The 27619-nt window shown below is 45.9% G+C and overlaps 1 protein-coding gene across 12 annotated transcripts in view; it reads right to left on the bottom strand.

Moving 5' to 3' along the window:
• ptprma (protein tyrosine phosphatase receptor type Ma) overlaps window positions 1–27619 on the bottom strand; it is a 299714-nt gene that overhangs the window by 79343 nt on the left and 192752 nt on the right. For 5 of the 12 annotated variants that reach the window (XM_045710832.1, XM_045710833.1, XM_045710834.1 and 2 more), the window contains exons 12-16: window positions 23737–24010; window positions 17618–17654; window positions 15578–15652; window positions 11142–11277; window positions 8456–8485 (exon numbers count right to left, since the gene is read on the bottom strand). In XM_045710832.1, the coding sequence (XP_045566788.1) occupies window positions 8456–8485; window positions 11142–11277; window positions 15578–15652; window positions 17618–17654; window positions 23737–24010 (552 nt within the window). The remainder of the gene's footprint in view (window positions 1–8455; window positions 8486–11141; window positions 11278–15577; window positions 15653–17617; window positions 17655–23736; window positions 24011–27619) is intronic. The other 7 variants (XM_045710835.1, XM_045710837.1, XM_045710838.1 and 4 more) reach the window with 3 other exon arrangements.

Genomic DNA, 27619 nt, shown 5'->3' with positions numbered 1-27619 from the left:
GAGAGCGAGAGAAAGGAGAGCGAGAGAAAGGAGAGCGAGAGAAAGGAGAGAGAGAGAAAGGAGAGAGAGAGAAAGGAGAGAGAGAAAGTAGGGGAGAGCGAGAGAAAGGAGAGAGGAGAGAGAGAGAAAGGAGGGGAGAGCGAGAGAAAGGAGAGAAGAGAGAGAAAGAAGAGAGAGAGAGAAAGGAGAGAGAGAGAGAAAGGAGAGAGGGGAGAGAGAAAGGAGAGATGGGAGAGAGAGAAAGGAGAGATGGGAGAGAGAGAAAGGAGAGATGGGAGAGAGAGAAAGGAGAGAGAGCAAAAGGAGAGAGAGCAAAAGGAGAGCGAGAGAAAAGAGAGAGGGGAGAGAGACAGAAAAAAAGGAGGGGAGAGAGAGAGAAAGGAGAGAAGAGAGAGAAAGGAGAGAGAGAAAGGAGAGAGAAGAGAGAGAAAGGAGAGAGAAGAGAGAGAGAAAGGAGAGAGAAGAGAGAGAAAGGAGAGAGAAGCGAGAGAGAAGCGAGAGAGAAGCGAGAGAGAAGCGAGAGAGAGAGAAAAAGGGGAGAAAGAGAAAGGAGAGAGGAAGAAGAAAGGAGAGAGAGAGAAATGAGAGGGGAGAGAGAAAGGAGAGATGAGAGAGAAATAAGAGGGGAGATAGGGATAGAGAGAGACAGAGAAAGGAGGAGAGAGAGAGAAAGGAGAGAGGGAGAGAGAAAGGAGAGAGGGGAGACAGAAAGGAGAGAGGGGAGACAGAAAGGAGAGAGGGGAGACAGAAAGGAGAGAGAGGGGAGACAGAAAGGAGAGAGGGGAGACAGAAAGGAGAGAGGGAGACAGAAGAAAGGAGAAAGGAAGAGAGAGAGAAAGGAGAGATGGGAGAGAGAAAGGAGAGATGGGAGAGAGAAAGGAGAGATGGGAGAGAGAAAGGAGAAAGAGGAGAGAGAGAAAGGAGAGAGGGGAGAGAGAGAAAGGAGAGAAAGAAGAGAAAGGAGAGAAAGAAGAGAAAGGAGAGAGGGGAGAGAGGAGAGAGAGAAAGAAGGCGAGAGAGAGAAAGGGGAGAAAGAGAAAGGAGAGAGGGGAGAGAGAAAGGAGAGAGGGAGACAGAGAAAGGAGGGAGAGAGAGAGAAAGGAGAGAGGGGAGGGAGAAAGGAGAGAGGGAGACAGAGAAAGGAGGGGAGAGAGAGAGAAAGGAGAGAAGAGAGAGATGGGAGAGAGAATGGAGAGAGATTGAAAGGAGAGCGAGAGAAAGGAGAGAGGGGAGAGAGAGAAAGGAGAGAGGGGAAAGAGAGAGAAAGGAGAGAGAGAGAAAGGGGAGAAAGAAGAAAGGAGAGAGAGAAAGAAGAAAGGAGAGAGAGAAATGAGAGGGGAGAGAAAGGAGAGCAGAGAGAGAGAAAGGAGAGAAATGAGAGGGGAGAGAAAGAAAGGAGAGAGGAGAAAGAGGAGAGATGGGAGAGAGAGAAAGGAGAGATGGGAGAGAGAGAAAGGAGAGATGGGAGAGAGAGAAAGGAGAGAGAGCAAAAGGAGAGAGAGCAAAAGGAGAGCGAGAGAAAAGAGAGAGGGGAGAGAGACAGAAAAAAAGGAGGGGAGAGAGAGAGAAAGGAGAGAAGAGAGAGAAAGGAGAGAGAGAAAGGAGAGAGAAGAGAGAGAAAGGAGAGAGAAGAGAGAGAGAAAGGAGAGAGAAGAGAGAGAAAGGAGAGAGAAGCGAGAGAGAAGCGAGAGAGAAGCGAGAGAGAAGCGAGAGAGAGAGAGAAAGGGGAGAAAGAGAAAGGAGAGAGGAAGAAGAAAGGAGAGAGAGAGAAATGAGAGGGGAGAGAGAAAGGAGAGATGAGAGAGAAATAAGAGGGGAGATAGGGATAGAGAGAGACAGAGAAAGGAGGAGAGAGAGAGAAAGGAGAGATGGGAGAGAGAAAGGAGAGAGGGGAGACAGAAAGGAGAGAGGGGAGACAGAAAGGAGAGAGGGGAGACAGAAAGGAGAGAGGGGAGACAGAAAGGAGAGAGGGGAGACAGAAAGGAGAGAGGGGAGACAGAAAGGAGAGAGGGGAGACAGAAAGGAGAGAGGGAGACAGAGAAAGGAGGGAAGAGAGAGAGAAAGGAGAGATGGGAGAGAGAAAGGAGAGATGGGAGAGAGAAAGGAGAGATGGGAGAGAGAAAGGAGAGAGAGGAGAGAGAGAAAGGAGAGAGGGGAGAGAGAGAAAGGAGAGAAAGAAGAGAAAGGAGAGAAAGAAGAGAAAGGAGAGAGGGGAGAGAGGAGAGAGAGAAAGAAGGCGAGAGAGAGAAAGGGGAGAAAGAGAAAGGAGAGAGGGGAGGGAGAAAGGAGAGAGGGAGACAGAGAAAGGAGGGAGAGAGAGAGAAAGGAGAGAGGGGAGGGAGAAAGGAGAGAGGGAGACAGAGAAAGGAGGGGAGAGAGAGAGAAAGGAGAGAAGAGAGAGATGGGAGAGAGAATGGAGAGAGATTGAAAGGAGAGTGAGAGAAAGGAGAGAGGGGAGAGAGAGAAAGGAGAGAGGGGAAAGAGAGAGAAAGGAGAGAGAGAGAAAGGGGAGAAAGAAGAAAGGAGAGAGAGAAAGAAGAAAGGAGAGAGAGAAATGAGAGGGGAGAGAAAGGAGAGCAGAGAGAGAGAAAGGAGAGAAATGAGAGGGGAGAGAAAGAAAGGAGAGAGGAGAAAGAGGAGATAGGGATAGAGAGAGACAGAGAAAGGAGGGGAGAGAGAGAAAGGAGAGAAGAGAGAAAGGAGAGGGGAGAGAGAGATGGGAGAGAGAGAGAGAGAAAGGGGAGAGAGAAAGAGGAGCGAGAGAAAGGAGAGGGGAGAGAGAAAGGAGAGTAGGGAGAGAAGAGAAAGGAGAGGGGAGAGAGAAGAGAGAGAGAAAGGGGAGAAAGAGAAAGGAGAGAGAGAAAGAAGAAAGGAGAGAGAGAGAAAGAGAAAGGAGAGTGAGAAAGAAGAAAGGAGAGAGAGAGAAAGGGGAGAAAGAGAAAGGAGAGAGAGAAAGGAGAGAGGGGAGAGAGAGAAAGGAGAGTGGGGAGAGAGAAAGGAGGGAAGAGGGAGAGAAGAGAGAAAGGAGAGAGTGGAGAGAGAGAGAGAAAGGAGAGAGGGGAGAGAGAGAAAGAAGAGAAAGGAGAGAGGGGAGCGAGAAGAGAGAGAAAGGAGAGAGAGAAATAAGAAAGGCGAGAGAGAGAAAGGGGAGAAAGAGAAAGGAGAGAGGGAGACAGAAAGGAGGGGAGAGAGAGAAAGGAGAGAAGAGAGAAAGGAGAGATGAGAGAAAGGAGAGAGATCGAAAGGAGAGCGAAAGAAAGGAGAGAGGGGAGAGAGAGAAAGGAGAGAGGGGAGAGAGAGAAAGAAGAGAAAGGAGAGAGGGGAGAGAGAAGAGAAAGGAGAGAGGGGAGAGAGAAGAGAGAGAGGGAGAGAGAGAAAGGGGAGAAAGAAAGGAGAGAGAGAAAGAAGAAAGGAGAGAGGGGAGAGAGAGAAAGGAGAGAGGGGAGAGAGAAAGGGGAGATAGGGATAGAGAGAGACAGAGAAAGGAGGGGAGAGAGAGAGAGAAAGGAGAGGAGAGAGAAAAGAGAGAGAAAGGAGGGGAGAGAGAGAAAGGGGAGAGAGAGAGAAAGGGGAGAGAAAGGAGGGGAGAGAGAGAAAGGGGAGAGAGAGAGAGAAAGGGGAGAGAGAAAAGGGGGAGAGAGAGAAAGGGAAGAGAGAGAGAAAGGGGAGAGAGAGAAATGGGAGAGAGAGGGGAGAGAGAAAGGAGAGAGAGGGGAGAGAGAAAGGAGAGAGAGAAAGGAGAGAGGGGAGAGAGCGAGAAAGAGAGAGAATGAAGAGAGAAATAGAGAGAGGGGAGAGAAAGAGAATGAAGAGAAAGAGAGAAATAGAGAGAGAGAGCGAGAGCGAGAGAAAGAGAGAGAGAGCGGGAGAAAGAGGTATAGATGGAGAAAGAGAAAAGCTGGACCGCATCTCCCACTTTAAAAATCCCTCTCTTCTTTCCATGGAACACTAAACTGGGTATACCAATCCAAAAGCATGTTTTGGAAGTCACTGAGACGATTTACACAAGGAGCTCCCAATACAGAGAGGAAGGGGTATATAGCTAGAATATAAATAGATAAAATGTCTTCATATCTGGGATTTATCTGTTCTTCTGTTCTTCCCCCTATGGACATTCAGCAGAGTCTTATTCAAATCCTAGCCAGAGGGGTCTTCTCTGTGGCGCTTCTCTGAGCTGCTCACGCCCCTACTGAAAACAAGTTGGCACACACGGAAGCCAGCTCACATTCCTGCATGAATGCCATTGTCTCTGTCCCAAAAATAACTATTTATTTCTGGATATATGTACAGATGTTCTGATTGACTGCGTATTTAACAAGTACCTGCAATTAATAATGAAATAACTGCCGTTTTTTTAATCAAAGCAAATTAACTGAACAATCGACAGACTTGGAAATCGCAAACCAAGGACACATTTAACCCAAGGAATCGCAGAAGCTATTCTTACTCTAGGACTCTGATATACAGTACCAGTCAAGTTTGGACACACCTAGTCATCTTTATTTGTACTATTTTCTACATTGTAGAATAATAGTCAAGACATCAAAACTATGAAATAACATATATGGAATCATGTAGCAACCAAAAAAGTGTTAAACATATCAGAATCTATTTTATATTTGAGACTTCACCCTTTGCCTTGATGGCAGCTTTGCACACTCTTGGCATTCTCTCAACCAGCTTCACCTGGAATGTTTTCCCAACAGTCTTGAAGGAGTTTCCACATATGCTGAGAACTTGTTGGCTGCTTTTCCTTCACTCTGCAGTCCAACTCATTCCAAACTATCTCGAGTCGATTGAGGTCAGGGGATTGTGGAGGCCAGGTCATCTGATGCAGCACTCCATCACTCTCCTTCTTGGTCAAATAGCCCTTACACAGCCTGGAGGTGTGTTGGGTCATTGTTCTGTTGAAAAACAAATGATAGTCCCACTAAGCGCAAACCAGATGGGATGGCGTATCGCTGCAGAATGCTGTGGTAGCCATGCTGGATAAGTGTGCCTTGAAGGGTAAACAAAATTGCTGGCAGTGTCACCAGCAAAGCACACCTACACCATCACACCTCCTTCTCCATGCTTCATGGTGGGAACCACACATGCGGAGATCATCCGTTCACATACTCTGCGTCTCACAAAGACACAGCAGTTGGAACAAAAATCTCAAATATGGACTCATCAGACCAAAGGACAAATTTCCACTAGTCTAATGTCCATTGCTTGTGTTTCTTGGCCCAGGAAAGTCTTCTTCTTCCCAGTGTCCTTTAATAGTGGTTTACTGCAGCAATTCAACCATTAACCTGTTGGGTCTAGGGGGCAGCATTTGCACGTCTGGATAAAAAAAAATGTACCCGATTTAATCTGGTTACTAATCCTACCCAGTAACTAGAATATGCATATACTTATTATATATGGATAGAAAACACTCTAAAGTTTCTAAAACTGTTTGATTGGTGTCTGTGAGTATAACAGAACTCATTTGGCAGGCAAAACCCTGAGACATTTTCTGACAGGAAGTGGATACCTGATGTGTTGTATTGACTTTAAACCTATCCCATTGAAAAACACAGGGGCTTAGGAATATTTTGGCACTTCCTATTGCTTCCACTAGATGTCACCAGCCTTTACAAAGTGTTTTGAGTCTTCTGGAGGGAGATCTGACCGAACAAGAGCCATGGAACGATGATGTCCCATTAGACACCTGGCGCGAGTTCATGTTGGGTACCCTCGTTCCAATACGTTATAAAAGAGTATGCATTCGTCCACCTTGAATATTATTCATGTTCTGGTTAAAAAGGCCCTAATGATTTATGCTATACAACGTTTGACATGTTTGAACGAACGGAAATATATTTTTCCCCCTCGTTCATGACGAGAAGTCCGGCTGGCTTACATCATGTGCTAACGAGACGGAGATTTTGGACATAAATGATGAGCTTTTTTGAACAAAACTACATTCGTTATGGACCTGTGATACCTGGAAGTGACATCTGATGAAGAGAATCAAAGGTAATGGATTATTTACATAGTATTTTCGATTTTAGATCTCCCCAACATGACGTCTAGTCTGTATCGCAACGCCGTATTTTTCTGGGCGCAGTGCTCAGATTATTGCAAAGTGTGATTTCCCAGTAAGGTTATTTTTTAAATCTGGCAAGTTGATTGCGTTCAAGAGATGTAAATCTATAATTCTTTAAATGACAATATAATATTTTACCAATGTTTTCTCATTTTAATTATTTAATTTGTGACGCTGACTTGACTGCCGGTTATTGGAGGGAAACGATTTCCTCAACATCAATGCCATAGTAAAACGCTGTTTTTGGATATAAATATGAACTTGATAGAACTAAAAATGCATGCATTGTCTAACATAATGTCCTAGGAGTGTCATCTGATGGAGATTGTAAAAGGTTAGTGCATCATTTTAGCTGGTTTTATGGTTTTGGTGACCCTGTCTTTGACTTGACAAAACATTACACACAACTCTTGTAAATGTACTGTCCTAACATACTCTAAATTTATGCTTTCGCCGTAAAACCTTTTTGAAATCGTAAAACGTGGTTAGATTAAGGAGATGTTTATCTTTCAAATGGTGTAAAATAGTTGTATTTTTGAAAAATTTGAATTTTGACATTTATTTGGATTCAAATTTGCCGCTCTTGAAATGCACCTGCTGTTGATGGAGTGCACCACGGGTGGCACGCTAGCGTCCCACCTAGCCCCAAGAGGTTAAGGCCTGATTCACACAGTCTCCTCTAAACAGTTGATGTTGAAATTAGTCTGTTACTTGAACTCTGAAGCATTTATTTGGGCTGCAATTTCTGAGGCTGGTAACTCTAATGAACTTATCTTCTGCTGCAGAGATAACTCTGGGTCTTCCATTCCTGTGGTGGTCCTCATGAGAGCCAGTTTCATCATAGCATTTGATGGTTTCAGCGACAGCACTTGAAGAAACTTTCAAAGTTCTTGACATTTTCCGGATTGACTGACCATGTCTTAAATTAATGATGGACTGTCGTTTCGCTTTGCTTATTTGAGCTGTTCTTGCCATAATATGGACTTGGTCTTTTACCAAATGGGGCTATCTTATGTATACCCCCCACCTTGTCACAAGAAAATTGATTGGCTCAAACACATTAAGAAGGAAAGAAATTCCACAAATTAACTTTTAACAAGGCACACGGGTTAATTGAAATGAATTCCAATTGACTACCTCATGAAGCTGGTTGAGAGAATGCCAAGCGTGTGAAACGCTTTCATCAAGGCAAAATGTGACTTTGAAGAATCTCAAATATAAAATATGTTTAACAATTTTTTGGTTACTACATGATTCCATATGTGTTATTTCATAGTTTTGATGTCTTCACTATTCTACAATGTAAAAATAAAGAAAAACCTTGGAATGAGTAGGTGTGTCCAAACGTTTCACTTACTGTATATTAGTAAAATAATCCATAGCTCTAATACACAATGCTGGCTACAATACTTCTTTGCTCATTTGCTACACTCAGAGTACATAGAATCAAACTCGGAGCTATCGTCACCATCACAGTAGACTTTTAGCACTATTGTACCTGGATACTGATGAGAAATTCACATGCTGTCAACAGAGCCATGCACAAACCACTGATCTAAAACATGGCGGAAAATAAACAAAAACATTTAAAAGATGCGCTGAAATGAGAACGGACAGAGAGAATCATGGGAGTTGGCGGGTTTAGGTGGATCCTTGGACAGGGTTAGGCCGAGAGGCATCGGACACAAAACCGACCTCCTCTCGTTGTCTCATGCTCGCACAGCTATTCTGAAATGGGTTGGGCTGGGTTAGTTGGGCATTCCAATGGAGCAATGCTACTTTGGTTACAGAGAAGACAGTTTCCCTCTTAGTCAATAAAGCACAATATACTCTAGAAAGCACAATGCAAGGGGAAAACTGAGATGTGTATTTTTTTTCTATGTGTATTTAGAAATATAGTATCTACGTCTATGGGTTTTCTAACTGGTTTAGAATAGTAGCGACTGATCCAGGTCCCTTTTCAAACTAAAGCATTGGCTGGAGTGTCGTCACAATTTAAAACAGAGCATTTTGTCTCATTTGAGCGTTAGAAGATAATTGATCTAAATCAATTGGAAAAACTATCTGTTATCCACTCTTGTAAACATGTTTGCAATAGCACTTTGCAATTGGACTTCAAATTGGACCTTGAGGTAAGCGTGTTAGCTGCTAAGCGCGTTAGCTGCTAAGCACGTTAGCTGCTAAGAGCGTTAGCTGCTAAGAGCGTTAGCTGCTAAGCGTTAGCTGCTAAGCCAGTGTTAGACAGCTCAAGCCTTGGCTGTCAGTTTGAAAGGAGAGAAAGGAAAGTTACCAAGAGGTTTCATGCATGGTAAATCAAGGCGGTGGTCGCAGATAGAGAAAGCATGGCACTAAGCGTTTTCAGTCACAAAGTGGGTTACTTACAGGTAATAAGTGTAGGAGTGATAGGTTCTTCTGCCGAGTGGGGTGGTGGTAGGATATAAGCAGTGGTGGGGAGCGGAGGGGAAATGGAATGGAAGGAAAGGAAAGAAAAAGTAAAAATATTAATGTACTGGAGAAAAATATATAGAAATGAAACAAAAAAACACGATATGGCGGCATACAGTGACGGTTTACGGTACGGCTGAGGCTAGGTGGTTGCTAGGTGGTTGCTGGGGACGACAACTCATGCGTGGGGTGTAGAGGGGATAGGTGGGACCTGCTGATTGGCAGGCTAGGTCAGGTGTGCAGGTGCTGCAGGAGAGAATTGTGGGTAGCGTAGTGTCTTAGTGAAGGTGATGGGCTGTCATTGAGAGGAGAGGATAGTGTTATTAAAGAGTGAGAGAGTGCAGGAAGAGGACAGAGGAAGCTCAATGGAGCCGTGTTAGAGAGCAAGTTAATCTGTAACTCTGGCTGGAATAACGTTTTTACAACAGCAGTGACTAATTATTTTCACAATCGTATGACTCTACAATTTTTTTTACACATATACTGTTTGACAATCCCAGAAATTGCACTCATCCAAAACATTGGGAAGTAATGATACAGTGTGTGCATGCAACAACACACAATATTGACACTTAGAAACAAGCCTCAACTTTTTCTTACACATACACTATGTGACCATCAGTGTTGTAAAATACTTAAGGAAAAATACTTTCAAGTACTACTTAAGTAGTTTTTTTGGTATCTGTTCCTTTATGTTTTCTCCATTACATTCCTAAATAAAATAAATGTACTTTCTACTCAACACATTTTCCCTGACACCGAAAAGTCCTCGTTACATTTTGAATGCTTAGCAGGGCAGGAAAATGGTCCAATTCACACTCTTATCAAGAGAATTCTGGTCATCCTTACTGCCTCTGATCTGGCGGACTCACTAAACACAAATGCTTCATTTGTAAATTGTCAGCGTTGAAGTGTGCCCCTGGCTATCCTTAAATAAAAAAAGTCAAATAAAATCGTGCAGTCTGATTTGCTTAGTATAAGGAATGTGAAATGGTTTATACTTTTATTTTTGATACTTAAGTATATTCTAGCAATTGCAGTTACTTTTGATATTTAAGTATATTTAAAACCAAATACTTTTAGACTTTTACTCAAGTAGTATTTTACTGGATGACTTTCACTTTTACTTGAGTCCTTTTCTATTAGGGTATCTTTACGTTTACTCAATTATGATAATTGGGTACTTTTTCCACCACTGGTGACTCTCAAAGACAACAAAAAATTGCTCATGTGGTTTGGTCCCTGGTTCACGATTAGAATCGTTGAAATAAAAAAGATTTCAGGCTAGTAAAACATTCCTGAGGTCATCATGAATTCAGTGAATTGGATTGAAATACAGAACAATAGCTATACTGACAACCACACAGTATGTATCTATCCTCTAGATATGGGGCGGCAGCGTAGCCTAGTGGTTAGAGCGTTGGACTAGTAACCGAAAGGTTGCAAGATCGAATCCCCGAGCTGACAAGGTACAAATCTGTCATTCTGCCCCTGAACAAGGCAGTTAACCCACTGTTCCTAGGCTGTCATTGAAAGTAAGAATTTGTTCTTAACTGACTTGCCTAGTAAAATAAAAAATGTTGAGTGCAGGGTGGAGATAGTCTAGCATCACTGGCACATACCCCCAGAGAAATCTGCTTAAATTCCCCATTGTGAGTTTCAGTGGAGGATGCTGAGGGGAGGATGGCTCATAATAATGGCTGGAACATGTATTTGATACCATTCCACTTATTCTGCTCCAGCCAATACCACAAGCCTGTCCTCCCCAATTAAGGTGCCACCAACCTCCTGTGGTGTGTGTGTGTGTGTGAGGAGGCAGTTTGGCTATTTGCTCGGCGCTAGTTCCTGGGGATGCTGTCTTTCCCTCTCTCCCTTTGGCATTGGACTAGGGCTAATGTAAACTAGCCTGCAGCAACACAGCCGCAGGCATCTCTGGCTCTTTGAAAAATAATAATAATGAAGCGCTTTCATAAATTATTCCCTTTTATCTTTGCTAGTTTTTCCCTCCACAAGACAAGCTCCAAATATTTTCCTATTCCCATTACCGGGGTCATTAATACAGTGACATTTGTTTGAGTGGAGGGCGGTATCGGCGTGGAGGGGGGAAGATGAATATTTCAATGCACACCATATACCAGTGCCATAAACAGTTTAATGGCGCTTATCAGTGTCATCAAATCAATTATTTAGCCTTGACGTTGACGATGCAGTGGGTTTTGAAGGTGAAAGGACAATCAGAGGGAATTAATTTGATTTGGCCTATCATGTAATTACACTAAGCACACAACTCCCCCAAAGCCACAGCTTAAAGGGATACTTCATGATTTTGGCCCTTTATCTACTTCCCCAGAGTCAGATGAACTTGTGCTATGCTAGCTGTTTCCATAGATTTCCAGTCATTGCACTAACACTAGTTAGCAATTGAGCTAACACTTCAAACTGTACGTAGATACATAAAAATGGTATCCACAAGTTCATCTGACTGGGGAAGTAGATAAAGGGCCTCACTGAGCTATGCCTTAAATGCTAGACCTCAGGGGCCAGCTATGAGGGAACGGAAGCCTTCAAACGGTCATTCCATACAGTCAATGTATTTATTGAGTGGACCTTGATAGTCTCTTACCTTTTCTTCATGACCAGCACCACACCGAGGAAGATGATGACGAAGAGCAAGACACCGGCGATGACTCCAGCGATCTTTACCGTGTGATCCGTCTGCTTCTCCGGCTCCACCGCGTCAGGCTTCCTGGTCGCAGTGCCTGGTGGTCAAAGAATATGGGCAACAACGGTTACCATGTGGCCATTTTGGATCCATGTCATCATTATCATCATGGTTGTCACAACATTTACCACACACTTCATTCTCATCAAGTACTTAAGACCACACCCGTTGCCAGTGGAGCATTGCTATGTTAGACTACAGGGAAAGGCTTGAAACGAGAACAATTTGAATTCATACAACAACCCTTTTTCCAGATGGCAAAAGAATGTGTGCACTACTGACGCCTTACTGTATTAGACTTCATAACATGCTGAGCTGGGCTCTTTCCATGTTAAATGTATTGTCATGTAACGTAGAAAGTGTTTTTAGAGTGACGACAGTGACATTTACACAGCTCTCCTATTGCAGGGCCTGTATGTGGCTGCATCTTCTCTCAGGCTTCCACAGCTGCTCTACACTTTAGCCGTGCACTCCCTGTCTGTCCTCCAGCCTCCCTCCTGGGATGACCTGCGTACGCACTACCTTATTTCCCTCCATCCCCCCCCCCCCCCCCCATCCCTAAAAGAAGCAGTCATTTGCCCTCGCCTCAGCTCCTGCACCTGAGAGTGCCTGATGAACTAATTAACAGTGCCTTTTTACACACCTATTGTCTTTGGGCGACACAATATGCACGTTGCCTCTCTTGCCTTTGGATATTCAAATTGGAGTCGTCTACTGTGGTACGGTGAGTGGCGGTGCACAGACAAGAAAAGGGAGAGGGGGACTACTTCCTAGGGAGAAATGTATTCCCAAAGTAGGAAGTGACGGGTGATCACACCGATGGCCAGGTCATTTAATATCTGCTCCAATCAGATAACCAGGCCTCTCGCAGCAGAGCCACTGTGTAATACAAGTATTGGGGCCTTCCCCTCCTCTAAGAGAGGGAGAGAGAGAAGGAGAGGAAGCAGAGAGAGCGAGAAAGAGAGAGAAGAGAGAGAGAGAGAGAGAGAGAGAGCTAGAGAGAGGAGAGAGGTGGGAGAGAAAGAGATGGAGGGAGACAGAAAGATAGAAGGAGCCTCCTGCTCTCCTGTTTACTGTATAATGTGATGGAACGTCAACCCGCGGCCTGATGAAATATCCATTTCCCCGCGCTAAATGAGTTCGGGATGAAAAATAGTCGGGACACGCCGTTCCAATTCGCCCCGGCCCCCGAATCTATTCCTCCCTGCCAGCGCCACTTTTTCAATCAAAGGGTGACAACATCCATCACTCGCAGCTCGTGCGGCTATCGTTGTTACCGCAGTGACGGATAGGGAGGCCGGCAAGCGGGGGTCTCATTCCGCAGTGGGAATTCGTGTTTTACTCCAAAGGGTGAGTCTGGGTGAAGTGAGGGGAGAGAGGAGAGGGCGGGCCTGGAGGACAGAGGGCCTAGGAGAGAGAGGAGAGGGCGGGCCTAGAGGACAGAGGGCCTAGGAGAGAGAGGAGAGGGCGGGCCTAGAGGACAGAGGGCCTAGGAGAGAGAGGAGAGGGCGGGCCTGGAGGACAGAGGGCCTAGGAGAGAGAGGAGAGGGCGGGCCTAGAGGACAGAGGGCCTAGGAGAGAGAGGAGAGGGCGGGCCTAGAGGACAGAGGGCCTAGGAGAGAGAGGAGAGGGCGGGCCTAGAGGACAGAGGGCCTAGGAGAGAGAGGAGAGGGCGGGCCTAGAGGACAGAGGGCCTAGGAGAGAGAGGAGAGGGCGGGCCTGGAGGACAGAGGGCCTAGGAGAGAGAGGAGAGGGCGGGCCTAGAGGACAGAGGGCCTAGAAGAGAGAGGAGAGGGCGGGCCTAGAGGACAGAGGGCCTAGAAGAGAGGGGGTGACCATTCAGCGGTCTGTGAGTGTATGTGTAACACACAGATCACTCTCTTGAGAAGGGGGTGTCAAACTCATTCCACGGAGGGCCTAGTGTCTGCAGGTTTTTGTTTTGCCTTTCAATTAAGACCAGCAGGGGAGGGGAGTTCCTTACTGATCAGTGACCTTAATTCCTCAATCAAGTACAAGGGAGGAGCGACAACCCACAGACACTCGGCCCTTCGTGGAACGAGTTTGACACGTGCTCTGGAGTCCTAAGGTTAGCCGCCCTCGAGGTTCTACACCTAGGTGGACTTGACCATCACCTTGAATGAGATGTTGAGTCCAGAGGGGGACAGACAGTCATGAGCATTCACATACCAGGCAGGCAGTCTCTTAGAATGCAAATGTCTGCTACCAATTAATCTGTTATTCCATATACTGTCAATACCACTAGATAAAACCGAAGATGCCTTTTTAGCTGGATATCCAGAGATCTACTGAAGGATTTAGGTGGTGAGGGAAAAACCTTCAAGGAAAGCAATAAGGTGGACGTCTCAAGGCTTAAAAATCCTTATTTAACCTGTCTCCTCTTCATCGACACTGAAATGGATTTAACAAGTCACATCAATAAGGGATCATAGCTTTCACCTGGACTCATCTGGTCAGTCTATGTCATGTAAAGAGCAGGGGTTCCTAATGTTTTGTACACTCACTTTAAGGTAGACCTTGTGTGTGCAAAAAGATAGAAAACAGTCGTTTACATGAGAACAGAGGTTTTAAATAACTAAAAGACAGAACAGTCAAGGTCAGATTGACACCCTTGCATCTCCAGTTTGTGTTCGGGAAACGTAAAAACATCTCCAGCTGTGTTGGACTTTTCAACTATTAACTTTCACTCAAAACTTTTCTACTTTCCCAAATTCTCTCCTTGACATCTGTTTATGGGTCATTAGAAAACAGAATGCCTAGAGAGGCAGAAAACACGGGTTCTTTTTAAGTTTAAAACTTTAAACGGCAGATATCTCCAGCTTTGAAGAAAGGAGCAGGGCTTTGGGGCTTTCAGTGTGGCCGTTTCATGTCAAACTCAAACTAAGCGAGGTGCTTTGGGGGATAGTGTGGTCTCGGTAGCTCTGTGTAGGAGGGAACGTCAACGTCAGTGCCTGAAACATTGCAACAGCTGGTTAACAACACACAGCGGCCTCCACTGTTTTCAGCTCAACAAGTCCCCAGGACACTGTAAATAAAACACATTATAGTCAACAACCACCGCCAGGTCACTGCTATCTAGAAACCAAACCGATGTTGTTGATTTTGCTGTCCATCCAGCCTGTACTGAAATGAGCTGTATCTGACTCACGCTTTAATAAGTCATTATAAATACCATAGGGTTGTCACGATAAGAGTATCGTCCTAGTGTTGGAAACGACCAGCCTTATATTGTCACCCAGAGCTATAGCACACCATTTTTTTTTTACATACGGTAGGTTTTTAAAGGAGTTCAGTCTGCTTTGTGTTGACATTTTTGCCAGGGAGAACCAGGTATCATAGTATTGCGATTCTGGCACCATGACAGCCCTAATTCATGTTAACTGTAGTTGTTGGTTGAGTATCTGAACTTTTGGTGGAAACTGAAAATTGTAAGTGTCAAACGGTGTTGCATATTGGAACAATGTCTTTTCCATCAGTACTTTTGACATTGTGTCCTCCGAATATTCCCCTTTCTGCCCCTCAAAAGTCCTGTTCATTCCCTGTGATGCTTTACAAGCCAAAAACATCTAATGGTTAAATATTTTACAGGAAACCATTTTGCATTTCACAGTGTCTGACTGTGTGACTGGGGGGAATCGTATGACTTCTTGTATAAACAGAAGGCGGAAAGTTTTCATCTTTCCTTTGATGCTGCAGCTGCCTGGTAAATATTGAAATGTAATTTTCTGACAGCAGGTTAAGCAGGACGGCTTTGTGGCGCCAGTGTGCAGCTTCTCTGCTTATTGCTCGCTTCCCAAGGCCCATATTGATATTTTTCCCCCCCGCACAACTCGTACATCACCCTTGAATGAAAATGTAATTCTATGTTTTTGCAACACAACCAGGTGTTCCAGGTACCAAACTCCTTGTAACACTATCTGTAGGATACGAATACGATGAATACTGACCGAATGGCGGGTATGAATATTAAGTCAACTCTATGGTGGAAATCAAGATATCTGGTAACCTAGTTAACCATTGACGGTCTCTCAAACAACATGTCACTGCACATCCTGTTTTTTAACACTTAAACAGACACACGCTACACAATGTAACAAAAACAGATATAGCGGCTATAAAAAGTTATAAGGCACAAACAAAAGACACTATAAATCGAACACAAAAGGTAATGGCTCCTGACACACACACACACACACACACACACACACACACACACACACACACACACACACACACACACACACACACACACACACACACACACACACACACACACACACACACAGGAGAGAGCTGGGCAGTAGTAGTGGCGGTCTGACCTGTTAGTTGGTTGTCGCCAGCCGCGGGGGCGATGCGTATGTAGGGAGTGGTGAGCTGAGTCACGATTATGGCAGCTAAGGCAAAAGAAGAAGTTGTTCCAGGCCAACATGCAGGAAGAGAGAGAAGAAGAAGAGGAAAGGGCTGAAGCCAAGAGACTCCGAGAGAGAGAGAGAGAGAGAGAGACCTCTCACAGGGAGGAACAGAAAATGACATACTGTATCGTTCACAAACTTGGCATTTGTTAAGTAACGGTTATGTTTCTATACATTAGTAATCATCGCAGAAGCTTGGTTGATGACTTGTTTGTGTTGTGTGCTCGTGAACACCATGAGGGAACTAACACAGGCATTTCATACAAACCTGAGGGAGCTATGAGCCGCTAATCGCCTCAATATTTTGTTCACTGTCATGCTTATGGCCATCTGTACGGGCAGTTAGTCCCGCACCAAAAACCCCCTCGGGGGATCTGATTGGCTGCCACCACTATGACTGGCAGGTACCCCAAGAGTCAGAGAACCTATTAGCTGATGCTCTTAAAGTGACAATGTTTAGGTCCAATAAAAACAAATTAAAAGCCATAAACGATAGCAAAGAACAACAAAAAAAGTATCAAAACAGTCTATGATGTGAAAAGGGGGGATTCGAACTTATTTAGCGTCCGCAGCTAAAAAAGTGTTGGAAACAACACAGGAGATAGCGCTCATTAGCATATAGCATTATAGCCCAGTCTTGGCACCGTGAGAGAGAGATGGCATGTAGTAAGACAAATAGATTATCTACCATCTGTACACAATTACATTGCAGAGCAGCGGCGAACCAACGCCTGGCTAGTGCTAGAGAAGTGGATGGTGCGGCTTGCTAAGTAGCACCACTGGAATCTAATATGCTAATGTTTCGGGGGGGGGCAATGAGAACTCTGACCATCTGCCGCCAATATACACTACCGGTCAAAAGTTGTAGAAAATAGTCAAAATAAAGAAAAACCCTTGAAAGTGTAGGTGTTCTAAAACCTTTGACAGGTAGTGTAAATGTTTTCCCTTTCCTACGATTGGTAGACATCTCCCGTGTTGGGGAGGTGGTTTGGCTAGCAAAGCTCAGTCCTATGGCCTGGAGGCTAGTAGCACTAGACATGGTATAGCCAACAACCATACTGGTAGGTGTGCTACTGACTAATGGACAAGTTACAGTCTTTAGAGTGGAATAGTAATTTCATTTATTTTGGTGGGCATTTTTTGGTTCTGTTAGAAAACAAAAACGTATTTGACTGAATAATGCAAGGTCTAAGACAAAAAGTGACTTAAGTTATTACTTAAGACATAATCTATTAATATTACTTAAAACTTAATCTGCTACTATTGTGTGCTTAATGTGACTTAAGCTTTTGCGTAGAGGACATTGTTAATAGGAAAATGCCCAATGCTTATGACTTAACACTGATAGGTTTGGATTTCTGAGCTTTAACCATTATTAAATCATGAGTTATATTATTAATCATTAGCTATATTATTAATCATTAGGTATAATAGAGACATGAGGGGTGCCATAAGGAAGCTGGGGAGGGGCTGAGTGCAGTACTGACAAGGGGAGGAACCGTTTAGGCCCATATCACTTAGGTCCCAGCCTAGCAACAAGGATGCAATGTGTAGTGATAAGGAGGAGTGGGGTATGTATACTACCACGGATGAAACCCTGTCTTTGTTTAATGCAGCTGTATTGACCTTCTGGGAAGAATAAACTTTTGTTTGAGCTTTCATAGTGTCTGTTGAGTTTGTACACTGAGAATTAGAACCTAACAACACTTTACACAAGTACACTATCAAATTGAGTGAGAGAGGAAGCAAGGTGAGTGACCAAACATTAGTCTCTGAAAAGCATGAATAGCCGATAAGAAGAAAAGCTGCCAACAGCATTATAGTCCTGTGGTCACGCCAAAACAAACCTTGGCAACGTTCAGGTGTGTGTGCGTGTGCGTGATAGAGGGGAAACACATTTCAATCAACGGTGGGTAGATTACTTTCATGCAACGGGGCCAGTCCTACCTTTAGTGGCCACTCGTACACAATCGATTTTGGTCTCCTGCGAAGGGAGAAAAAAAAGAAAGAAAGAGAGGAGAGCGAAAGAGAGGGACAAAAATGGGAAAAGGCATCAGTTCTCAGCCACAACAAATTGCAACATATGTAGCTGTCAGGGCTGTGTAGGGCCTGCTGCCTCAGTCAGGCTGTGCTCGTTCCAATCTGCTGAGACAGACTGGGGTGTAAAACAAAGGGGAGACAGAGAGGGGAGAGAGAGGCTGTGGATCAGCACCTCCGCTTGGCATCTAGCAGCCAGCTGTCAGAGACTAGTCTGCAACTACACCATGTCTGTGTGTTCTCTACAGTTTATAGCCAGAGTCAAGCACGACCTTCAGGCTCCATACACACATGTTCACAAACAAGTGGGCACATACAGTATGTACACAGAGATATTCACAGGAACATATGCACATACAGTATACATTAGATGTGGGTGTGCACACCTCAAATGTCCATAGTGGCGCTAGCTGTACAGTAAATCACCCTGTGATGGTGGATTAGGGGGAGGCTGATGGTGGACAGAGTATGGCTGTGACCGGGAACCTAATAACTGCTGAAACACGCTCACCCGCCCCGCCTTTGCGTTCGCTCGTCTTACAAACGTGGAAGCAACAAACACAGAAAAGCAACGCTGCATGAATATTCAAGCGGTTGAGGAAAGTGACTTGGGGCTTATGCTTAAATCCCCCCGTGTTTTATGACAGCAAAATGCTCTTGTGTGGCTTGTTGCATTATTGAGGAGACGACAAATTAAACTGTGGAGTGTGCTGAATAATTAAAACAACCAGGAGGATGGTGTGAGTGTGGGACTCAGGTGGGAGTGGAGAAAGCTCTGGAGCAACAAGGGGACGAAAAGAAGAGACTTGTCTACAAGGGCTGCATGACGACATTGGAGCCAGATTCTGCCATATGGCAAATGACACCAGCCCTTAATGAGACACTAGCAGGTAAATGAAATAGCTGGCTGTAATTTAGTTAGAATGATTCAGATCACTTAGAATCTAGGATTAGAATATCTGGCTTAAACTAACAAAATGTGAACATCTCCATTTTCAGTTAGGTCTTACAGCTAAATTCAGTATTAAATGCCGTTTTCCCTCCAATGTGCCAGTCTGCCTCTTGGAGCCTGGTGTCCTTTCTCTGATCTGAACTGAGGCCAGAGGGCTGAGGGGAATGGGAAATGTTGTTGTTTTCAGTCTCTCTCCCTCTCCCTCCACCTCTCTCTCTCTCCTCAGAAGAGAGACCCAGGGCCTACTGATCTCCTCTCTAGCCTCCCCAGCAATTTGTGGGGAAACTGTCTCCTGTTTAAAATGTCAGCACAGAGGATTCAACTGTAATGTGTGTGTATTATCAGACTCACATACACACACACACACACACACACACACTTCAACTGTAATGTGTGTGTATTATTAGAGAGACACATCCACACACAGAGGATTCAACTGTAATGTGTGTGTATTATCAGACACACACACACACACACACACACACACACACACACACACACACACACACACACACACACACACACACACACACACACACACACACACACACACACACAGAGGATTCAACTGTAATGTGTGTGTATTATCAGAGACTCATACACACACAGAGGATTCAACTGTAATGTGTGTGTATTATCAGAGACTCATACACACACAGAGGATTCAACTGTAATGTGTGTGTATTATCAGAGACTCATACACACACAGAGGATTCAACTGTAATGTGTGTGTATTATCAGAGACTCATACACACACAGAGGATTCAACTGTAATGTGTGTGTATTATCAGAGACTCATACACACACAGAGGATTCAACTGTAATGTGTGTGTATTATCAGAGACTCATACACACACAGAGGATTCAACTGTAATGTGTGTGTATTATCAGAGACTCATACACACACAGAGGATTCAACTGTAATGTGTGTGTATTATCAGAGACTCATACACACACAGAGGATTCAACTGTAATGTGTGTGTATTATCAGAGACTCATACACACACAGAGGATTCAACTGTAATGTGTGTGTATTATCAGAGACTCATACACACACAGAGGATTCAACTGTAATGTGTGTGTATTATCAGAGACTCATACACACACAGAGGATTCAACTGTAATGTGTGTGTATTATCAGAGACTCATACACACACAGAGGATTCAACTGTAATGTGTGTGTATTATCAGAGACTCATACACACACAGAGGATTCAACTGTAATGTGTGTGTATTATCAGAGACTCATACACACACAGAGGATTCAACTGTAATGTGTGTGTATTATCAGAGACTCATACACACACAGAGGATTCAACTGTAATGTGTGTGTATTATCAGAGACTCATACACACACAGAGGATTCAACTGTAATGTGTGTGTATTATCAGAGACTCATACACACACAGAGGATTCAACTGTAATGTGTGTGTATTATCAGAGACTCATACACACACAGAGGATTCAACTGTAATGTGTGTGTATTATCAGAGACTCATACACACACAGAGGATTCAACTGTAATGTGTGTGTATTATCAGAGACTCACACACACACAGAGGATTCAACTGTAATGTGTGTGTATTATCAGAGACTCACACACACACAGAGCTGTACCTCTAGCTGCTCCCCTACTGCCCCACAGCACCCTATTAGCAGTAGTAGGAGTCAGACGGCGTAACATCCCACTCCTCTCCCAGACCTCCATTAGGGGGTTAGTGTGTATCCCTGCTCCCCCCACCAGAAGGTGAGACCAGAGCACCGAGACGAGACAAGCCTAGTCTCACCCCCCCCCACCCACCCAACCAACCCCCCCTGGATAGTCTTTCTCCAATTAGAGGCAGTGAATTATCTAATGGCCTGAGTTTGAGAGCAGAGGAAAGGAGGAAAGTGGAGGAGAGGAAGAGAGCGGAGGAGGGGAAGAGAGGAGGAGGGGAAGAGAGCGGAGGAGGGGAAGAGAGCGGAGGAGGGGAAGAGAGCAGAGGAGGGGAAGAGAGCAGAGGAGGGGAAGAGAGCAGAGGAGGGGAAGAGAGCAGAGGAGGGGGAAGAGAGCGGAGGAGGGGAAGAGAGCAGAGGAGGGGAAGAGAGCAGAGGAGGGGAAGAGAGCAGAGGAGGGGAAGAGAGCAGAGGAGGGAAGAGAGCAGAGGAGGGGAAGAGAGCGGAGGAGGGGAAGAGAGCGGAGGAGGGGAAGAGAGCAGAGGAGGGGAAGAGAGCGGAGGAGGGGAAGAGAGCGGAGGAGGGGAAGAGAGCAGAGGAGGGGAAGAGAGCGGAGGAGGGGAAGAGAGCAGAGGAGGGGAAGAGAGCAGAGGAGGGGGAAGAGAGCGGAGGAGGGGAAGAGAGCGGAGGAGGGGAAGAGAGCAGAGGAGGGGAAGAGAGCAGAGGAGGGGAAGAGAGCGGAGGAGGGGAAGAGAGCAGAGGAGGGAAGAGAGCAGAGGAGGGGAAGAGAGCGGAGGAGGGGAAGAGAGCAGAGGAGGGGAAGAGAGCAGAGGAGGGGAAGAGAGCAGAGGAGGGGAAGAGAGCAGAGGAGGGGAAGAGAGCGGAGGAGGGGAAGAGAGCAGAGGAGGGGAAGAGAGCAGAGGAGGGGAAGAGAGCAGAGGAGGGGAAGAGAGCGGAGGAGGGGAAGAGAGCAGAGGAGGGGAAGAGAGCGGAGGAGGGGAAGAGAGCAGAGGAGGGGAAGAGAGCGGAGGAGGGGAAGAGAGGAGGAGGGGAAGAGAGGAGGAGGGGAAGAGAGCGGAGGAGGGGAAGAGAGCGGAGGAGGGGAAGAGAGGAGGAGAGCGGAGGAGGGGAAGAGAGCGGAGGAGGGGAAGAGAGGAGGAGAGCGGAGGAGAGGAAGAGAGCAGAGGAGAGGAAGAGAGCAGAGGAGAGGAAGAGAGCGGAGGAGGGGAAGAGAGCGGAGGAGGGGAAGAGAGGAGGAGGGGAAGAGAGGAGGAGAGCGGAGGAGAGGAGGAGAGCGGAGGAGAGGAAGAGAGCAGAGGAGAGGAAGAGAGCAGAGGAGAGGAAGAGAGGAAGAGAGCAGAGGAGAGGAAGAGAGCGGAGGAGAGGAAGAGAGCGGAGGAAAGGAAGAGAGCGGAGGAGTGGAAGAGAGCGGAGGAGGGGAAGAGAGGAGGAGGGGAAGAGAGGAGGAGGGGGAAGAGAGAGGAGGAGGGGAAGAGAGCGGAGGAGGGGAAGAGAGCGGAGGAGGGGAAGAGAGGAGGAGGGAAGAGAGGAGGAGAGCGGAGGAGGGGAAGAGAGCGGAGGAGGGGAAGAGAGGAGGAGAGCGGAGGAGAGGAGGAGAGCGGAGGAGAGGAAGAGAGCAGAGGAGAGGAAGAGAGCAGAGGAGAGGAAGAGAGGAAGAGAGCAGAGGAGAGGAAGAGAGAGGAGGAAAGGAAGAGAGAGCGGAGGAGGGGAAGAGAGCGGAGGAGGGAAGAGAGGAGGAGGGGAAGAGAGGAGGAGGGGGAAGAGAGCGGAGGAGGGGAAGAGAGGAGGAGGGGAAGAGAGCGGAGGAGGGGAAGAGAGCGGAGGAGGGGAAGAGAGCGGAGGAGGGGAAGAGAGCGGAGGAGGGGAAGAGAGCGGAGGAGGGAAGAGAGGAGGAGGGAAGAGCGGAGGAGGGGAAGAGAGCGGAGGAGGGGAAGAGAGGAGGAGAGCGGAGGAGAGGAGGAGAGCAGAGGAGAGGAAGAGAGCAGAGGAGAGGAAGAGAGCGAAGAGAGCAGAGGAGAGGAAGAGAAGAGAGCGGAGGAAAGGAAGAGAGCGGAGGAGGGAAGAGAGCGGAGGAGGGGAAGAGAGCAGAGGAGGGGAAGAGAGGAGGAGGGGGAAGAGAGCGGAGGAGGGGAAGAGAGGAGGAGGGGAAGAGAGGAGGAGGGGAAGAGAGCGGAGGAGGGGAAGAGAGCGGAGGAGGGGAAGAGAGGAGGAGGGGAAGAGAGGAGGAGAGCGGAGGAGGGGAAGAGAGCGGAGGAGGGGAAGAGAGGAGGAGGGGAAGAGAGGAGGAGGGGAAGAGAGCGGAGGAGGGGAAGAGAGCGGAGGAGGGGAAGAGAGGAGGAGGGGAAGAGAGGAGGAGAGCGGAGGAGGGGAAGAGAGCGGAGGAGGGGAAGAGAGGAGGAGAGCGGAGGAGAGGAGGAGAGCGGAGGAGAGGAAGAGAGCAGAGGAGAGGAAGAGAGCAGAGGAGAGGAAGAGAGGAAGAGAGCAGAGGAGAGGAAGAGAGAGGAGGAGAGGAAGAAAAAGGATGGGCTTTTCATTAGGACTAATTTATTAGCATTTAAAAGGGGATATGGCGGATAGTTACATTTTTTCCAATTAGGCCAAAGTGTCTAATGCATTTGTGAATGGCCGTACTTTAATTTTTTACTATCTGAGCAGCAGGTCATTGATAAAAGGGTTGTCTGGCCTCTGGCTGTGCTGGCCTGTACTCCCCCACTGACAGTGCACTATAGCGGTTAGGGGGGGGGGTGTAATCGGGATGGTTGGAATACTGGGTTATTGACCATTATGATGCAGGATTGGTTATCAAATAGGCCTTGAAGGAGAGTCGTGTTGTGCCTGTTCATTGATCTTCATTTTCCGCACCCGTACAGTTTGCTTTGCTGTCTGTTTCAGACCGGTGTTTTCACAGTGGCTGTGAATGGGGAAGTGATGGAACTTTAGTGGTGGGTTAGACTTTATGTAGGTTTTTGGTGGCAACGTCGTCTCCTACAGTAGTAGGTGACAGCAGATGAGAGTGGTCATGTAAACCCTGGCTGTGAGGGCGTGGGACAAAATGTAGATGACCAAGAAAGAACGCACTTAAAAATAGCAATCCATCAGACGGTTCCATAATGCCACAGTGACGTGAATGTCCTATTTCTACAGGTGCTTTTAAATAAGAGGCCATTTTCTTTTCAAAATGAGGACTATTTAGGTTAAGGGGTTCAATATCAGATATTAACAATAAGTGCAAATGAATTCAAAACGGGCTTTTGTAAAGCTGTTAAAAGCATCAGTTAAAAGACATTGTATCAGTTTGACATCCAACCTTGTTGTGGGGCGTGAACGAGCAATTGATAAGCAGTCTCTGGGACATATCCCAGCAGCCAATCCCCACCCCAACATCTCCCCAAGCACTCACCCCATTGGCTGTGCTGACAGCCTGGTAGTAGATGCTGTAGCTCTTGTGGGGGAGGAGGGGGGCGTTCCAGTAGCCGTTGTAGGTGCGGTTGTCTCCGATGCAGAAGGGTACGGGGGTTTTGATGTCGCCCATGGGCAGCTCGGCCGTGAAGTAGTACTGGGAGTTGAGCACGGTGGCGTTCTGGAAATGGATGGGCACCGGGTAGCAGCGCAGGATCTCTGCCACCCTCCGTGCCCGCCGGGGGCGCTCTTCCTCCACAACCACCTGGTACTTACTGCCGGGGAAAGGGAGAAAAAGATCAATCAATTAAATGTACGTATTTAGCCCTTTTAACAACAACATTGAAGTGCTTCCCAGTAACCCCCCCCCAAAAAACCCCCATCAAAATAAGACTTGGAATCTTTGTAAAATAAGGACTACATTTTAACAGGTAACATAACGTAGCAGGTGTAAAAGTATCACCTGAAAATGATCTCCTACATACTGGTCTTGACGAGAAGGAAAAAAAGAATAATACTGTTGGGGGAGGTTCTCTTCTGCACTGTTCAACCAATCCAGTAAATGTGGAGGAGCAGTTAAGATGGAGTGTCGCCAGAGAAGAAGATAACTGGGTTTTTATGTTTATTTCGCTCACCAAGCAAGGAGTTTTTGTATGGAGGTCAATGAGTGTCGAATTTGGTTAATACATTTTTTGTATGGTTTATTTGCTATGTGTGGCTTATTTGATCGAATAGAAGTTTCTTAATGATTAGGTTGTTACGAGTGTACTAATACAAGTAGAACACATGACATCCTGGCAACTTTGAGAAAAAACACTATCGGAATTGTGCCTGGTCGTCACTAGTTACCACAGCCACAAAGTCATAACTCCCACCTATTTCTACAATTTCTCTTCTTAAAATGTGATTTTAGACCTACACTGCTAACCGTATGCCTAACCTTAAATTAAGACCAAAAAGCAAAATGTTTGCTTTCATGAATTTTTACGAAATAGCCAATTTTGACTTTGTGACTGTGGTAACTACCGTATCTGCCCTCATTGGCTAGAACGGTCCCACCTGTCCTTGCCTCCTCCCAACTGCCTTCCATTTTTGAAGACATTTTTCATTGTTAGAGTGGAGTATCTGGTCAATATAATGGATAGTATGTAAGTGCAAAGATAAAGGAAACGCCAACATAAAGTGTCTTAATAGGGCGTTGGGCCACCATGAGCCAGAACAGCTCCAATGCACCTTGGCATAGATTCTATAAGTGTCTGGAAATATATTGGAGAGATGTGACACCATTCTTCCACAAAACATTACCTAATTTGGTGTTTTGTTGATGGTGGTTGAAAACGTCGTCTCAGGCACCGCTCCAGAATCTCCCATAAGTGTTCAATTGGGTTGAGATCTGGTGACTGAGACAGCCAAGGCATATGGTTTACATCGTTTTCATGCTGATCAAACCATTCAGTGACCACTCCTGCCCTGTGGATAGGGATATTGTCATGCTATGGGGGCATAGCCATGGTAGCCAAAATAATGGCCAGAATTTTTATAAATGACCGTAAGGGCTTAACTCAGAAACCACACCTGTTTGGAAGCACTTGCTTTCAATATACTTTGTACCCCTCATTACTCAAGTGTTTTCCATTATTTTGGCAGTTAGCTGAATGTTAACTCCACAGTTTAATTTGTGTTTTTATTTAGTTACTGGCCCATCATTATATACTGTATGTCAAGGTCACATCTTTTCAAACCTGAAAGGATCAAAGAAATCTCTGCCTGCTAGGTTTCGATTTTCCTTGGTTGTATCTTTAATCCATCATTGTGTATTAATGAAATTGCCAAACTGAACCAGATTGAGAAAAATACGGAACACGTTAATTAACGATGACAGAATCCCATTTCCACTAGTTCAAAGGGCATAGTTTACATGAGCTGCAGTTTGTGTTTCTCCACTGAAAACACTTTCACGAGCAACCTCAAGTCCTGCAGTCTACCCTTTTATTAGAAAACATATGCAAATGTTAAAAGTAAAACGACAAAGCATGACGAGCTCAGTCAATTTTAACGTGGCACCGCCATAGCATGCCACATTTCCAACAAGTCAGTTCGCCAAATTTCTGCCCTGCTAGAGCTGCCCCGGTCAACTGTAATTGCTGTTGTTGTGAAGTGGAAACGTCTAGGAGCAACAACGGCTCAGCCGCTAAGTGGTAGGCCACACAAGCTCACAGAACAGAACCGCTGAGTGCTGAAGCGCGTAGCATATACATAATCGTCTGTCCACGGTTGCAACACTCACTACTGAGTTCTGAACAGTCTCTGGAAGCAACGTCAGCACAAGAACTGTTCGTCGAGAGCTTCATGAAATGGGATCACCATGCGCAATGCCACACGTCAGCTTGAGTGGTGTAAAGCTCGCCACCATTGGACTCTAGAGCAGTGGAAACGCATTCTCTGGAGTGATGAATCATGCCATCTGGCAGTCCGACGGAACAATCTGGGTTTGGCGGATACCAGGACAACGCTACCTGCTTGAATGCATACTGCCAATTGTAAAGTTTGGTGGAGGACGAATAATGGTCTGGGGCTGTTTTTCATGGTTTGGGCTAGGCCCCTTAGTTCCAGTGAAGGGAAATCTTAACGCTACAGCATACAATGACATTCTAGACAATTCTATGCTTCCAACCTTCTGGTAACAGTTTGGGGAAGGCCCTTTCCTGTTTCAGTATGACAAATCAAATCAAAGTTTATTTGTCAGGTGCACCGAATAGAACAGGTGTAGACCTTACAGTGAAATGCTTACTTACAGGCTCTAACCAATAGTGCAAAAAAGGTATTAGGTGAACAATAGGTAGGTAAAGAAATAAAACAGTAAAAAGACAGGCTATATACAGTAGCGAGGCTATAAAAGTAGCGAGGTTACATACAGACACCGGTTAATCAGGCTGATTTGTGCCCCCGTGCACAAAGCAAGTTCCATACAGAAATAGTTTGTGGAGATCGGTGTGGAAGAATTTGACTGGCCTGCACAGAGCCCTGACCTCACCCCCATCGAACACTTTTGGGATGAATTGAAACGCCGACTGCGAGCCAGGCCTAATCGCCCAACATCAGTGCCCGACCTCACTAATGCTCTTGTAGCTGAATGGAAGCAAGTCCCTGCAGAAATGTTCCAACATCTAGTGGAAAGCCTTCCCAGAAAAGTGGAGGCTGTTATAGCAAAGGGGGGGACAAACTCCATATTAATGCCCATGATTTTGGAATGAGATGTTCAACATGCACGTGTCCACATACTTTTGATCATGTAGTGTTTAACCTTGCAATGAGCGCTTTTGTATTCTATACAAAACATGCTCCATAGGTTTCCATAATATACTGTACTGAATAGAAGCAAAAATCTGTTAGCATTGGGATGAGAGAGACTCTTGCACCTGGGGTTGGCGGAGGTGGTGACACGCTTTAGTATTGGCAAGGGGGTCTCTCTCCCTCTCTCTCTGACTTAGCGAACACAGCCCAGCTTTAATTAACTCAGTAAAGCCTGCAGCCTAGCAACCCAGAGAAATAGACCGCCATCTCATTTACAGGGCGCTATAGCGATAGCAGTCGGGCGGGCAATATCCCATCTATGTGGAGGGATTTAAATGGCATGAAATAAAAGGGGGAACTGTGCAAGCGTTCCCGGCTTGCTCTCGGCCAGGATATTTGACGACTGAACCCGACACTGGCTGGGGATGAGCGGTCGGCTGTAAGTGTGTACCAAATTATAATGATATGAAAAAGGTTCCTACTAGCGCACCAGCCCCCTATTCCGTGTCAGGCCTGGAATTAAGTTTATTATAAGAAGAGAGATCAGCATCCATGATCCAACCCTGAACCAGGCTTCCTGGTGAGAAATT

The sequence above is a fragment of the Salmo salar genome, chromosome ssa29 (assembly GCF_905237065.1).
Source record: "Salmo salar chromosome ssa29, Ssal_v3.1, whole genome shotgun sequence".
Classification (NCBI taxonomy): domain Eukaryota; kingdom Metazoa; phylum Chordata; class Actinopteri; order Salmoniformes; family Salmonidae; genus Salmo; species Salmo salar.
The sequence above is the reverse complement of the archived record's forward strand: the minus strand, read 5'-3'. Positions and strand labels throughout refer to the sequence as shown.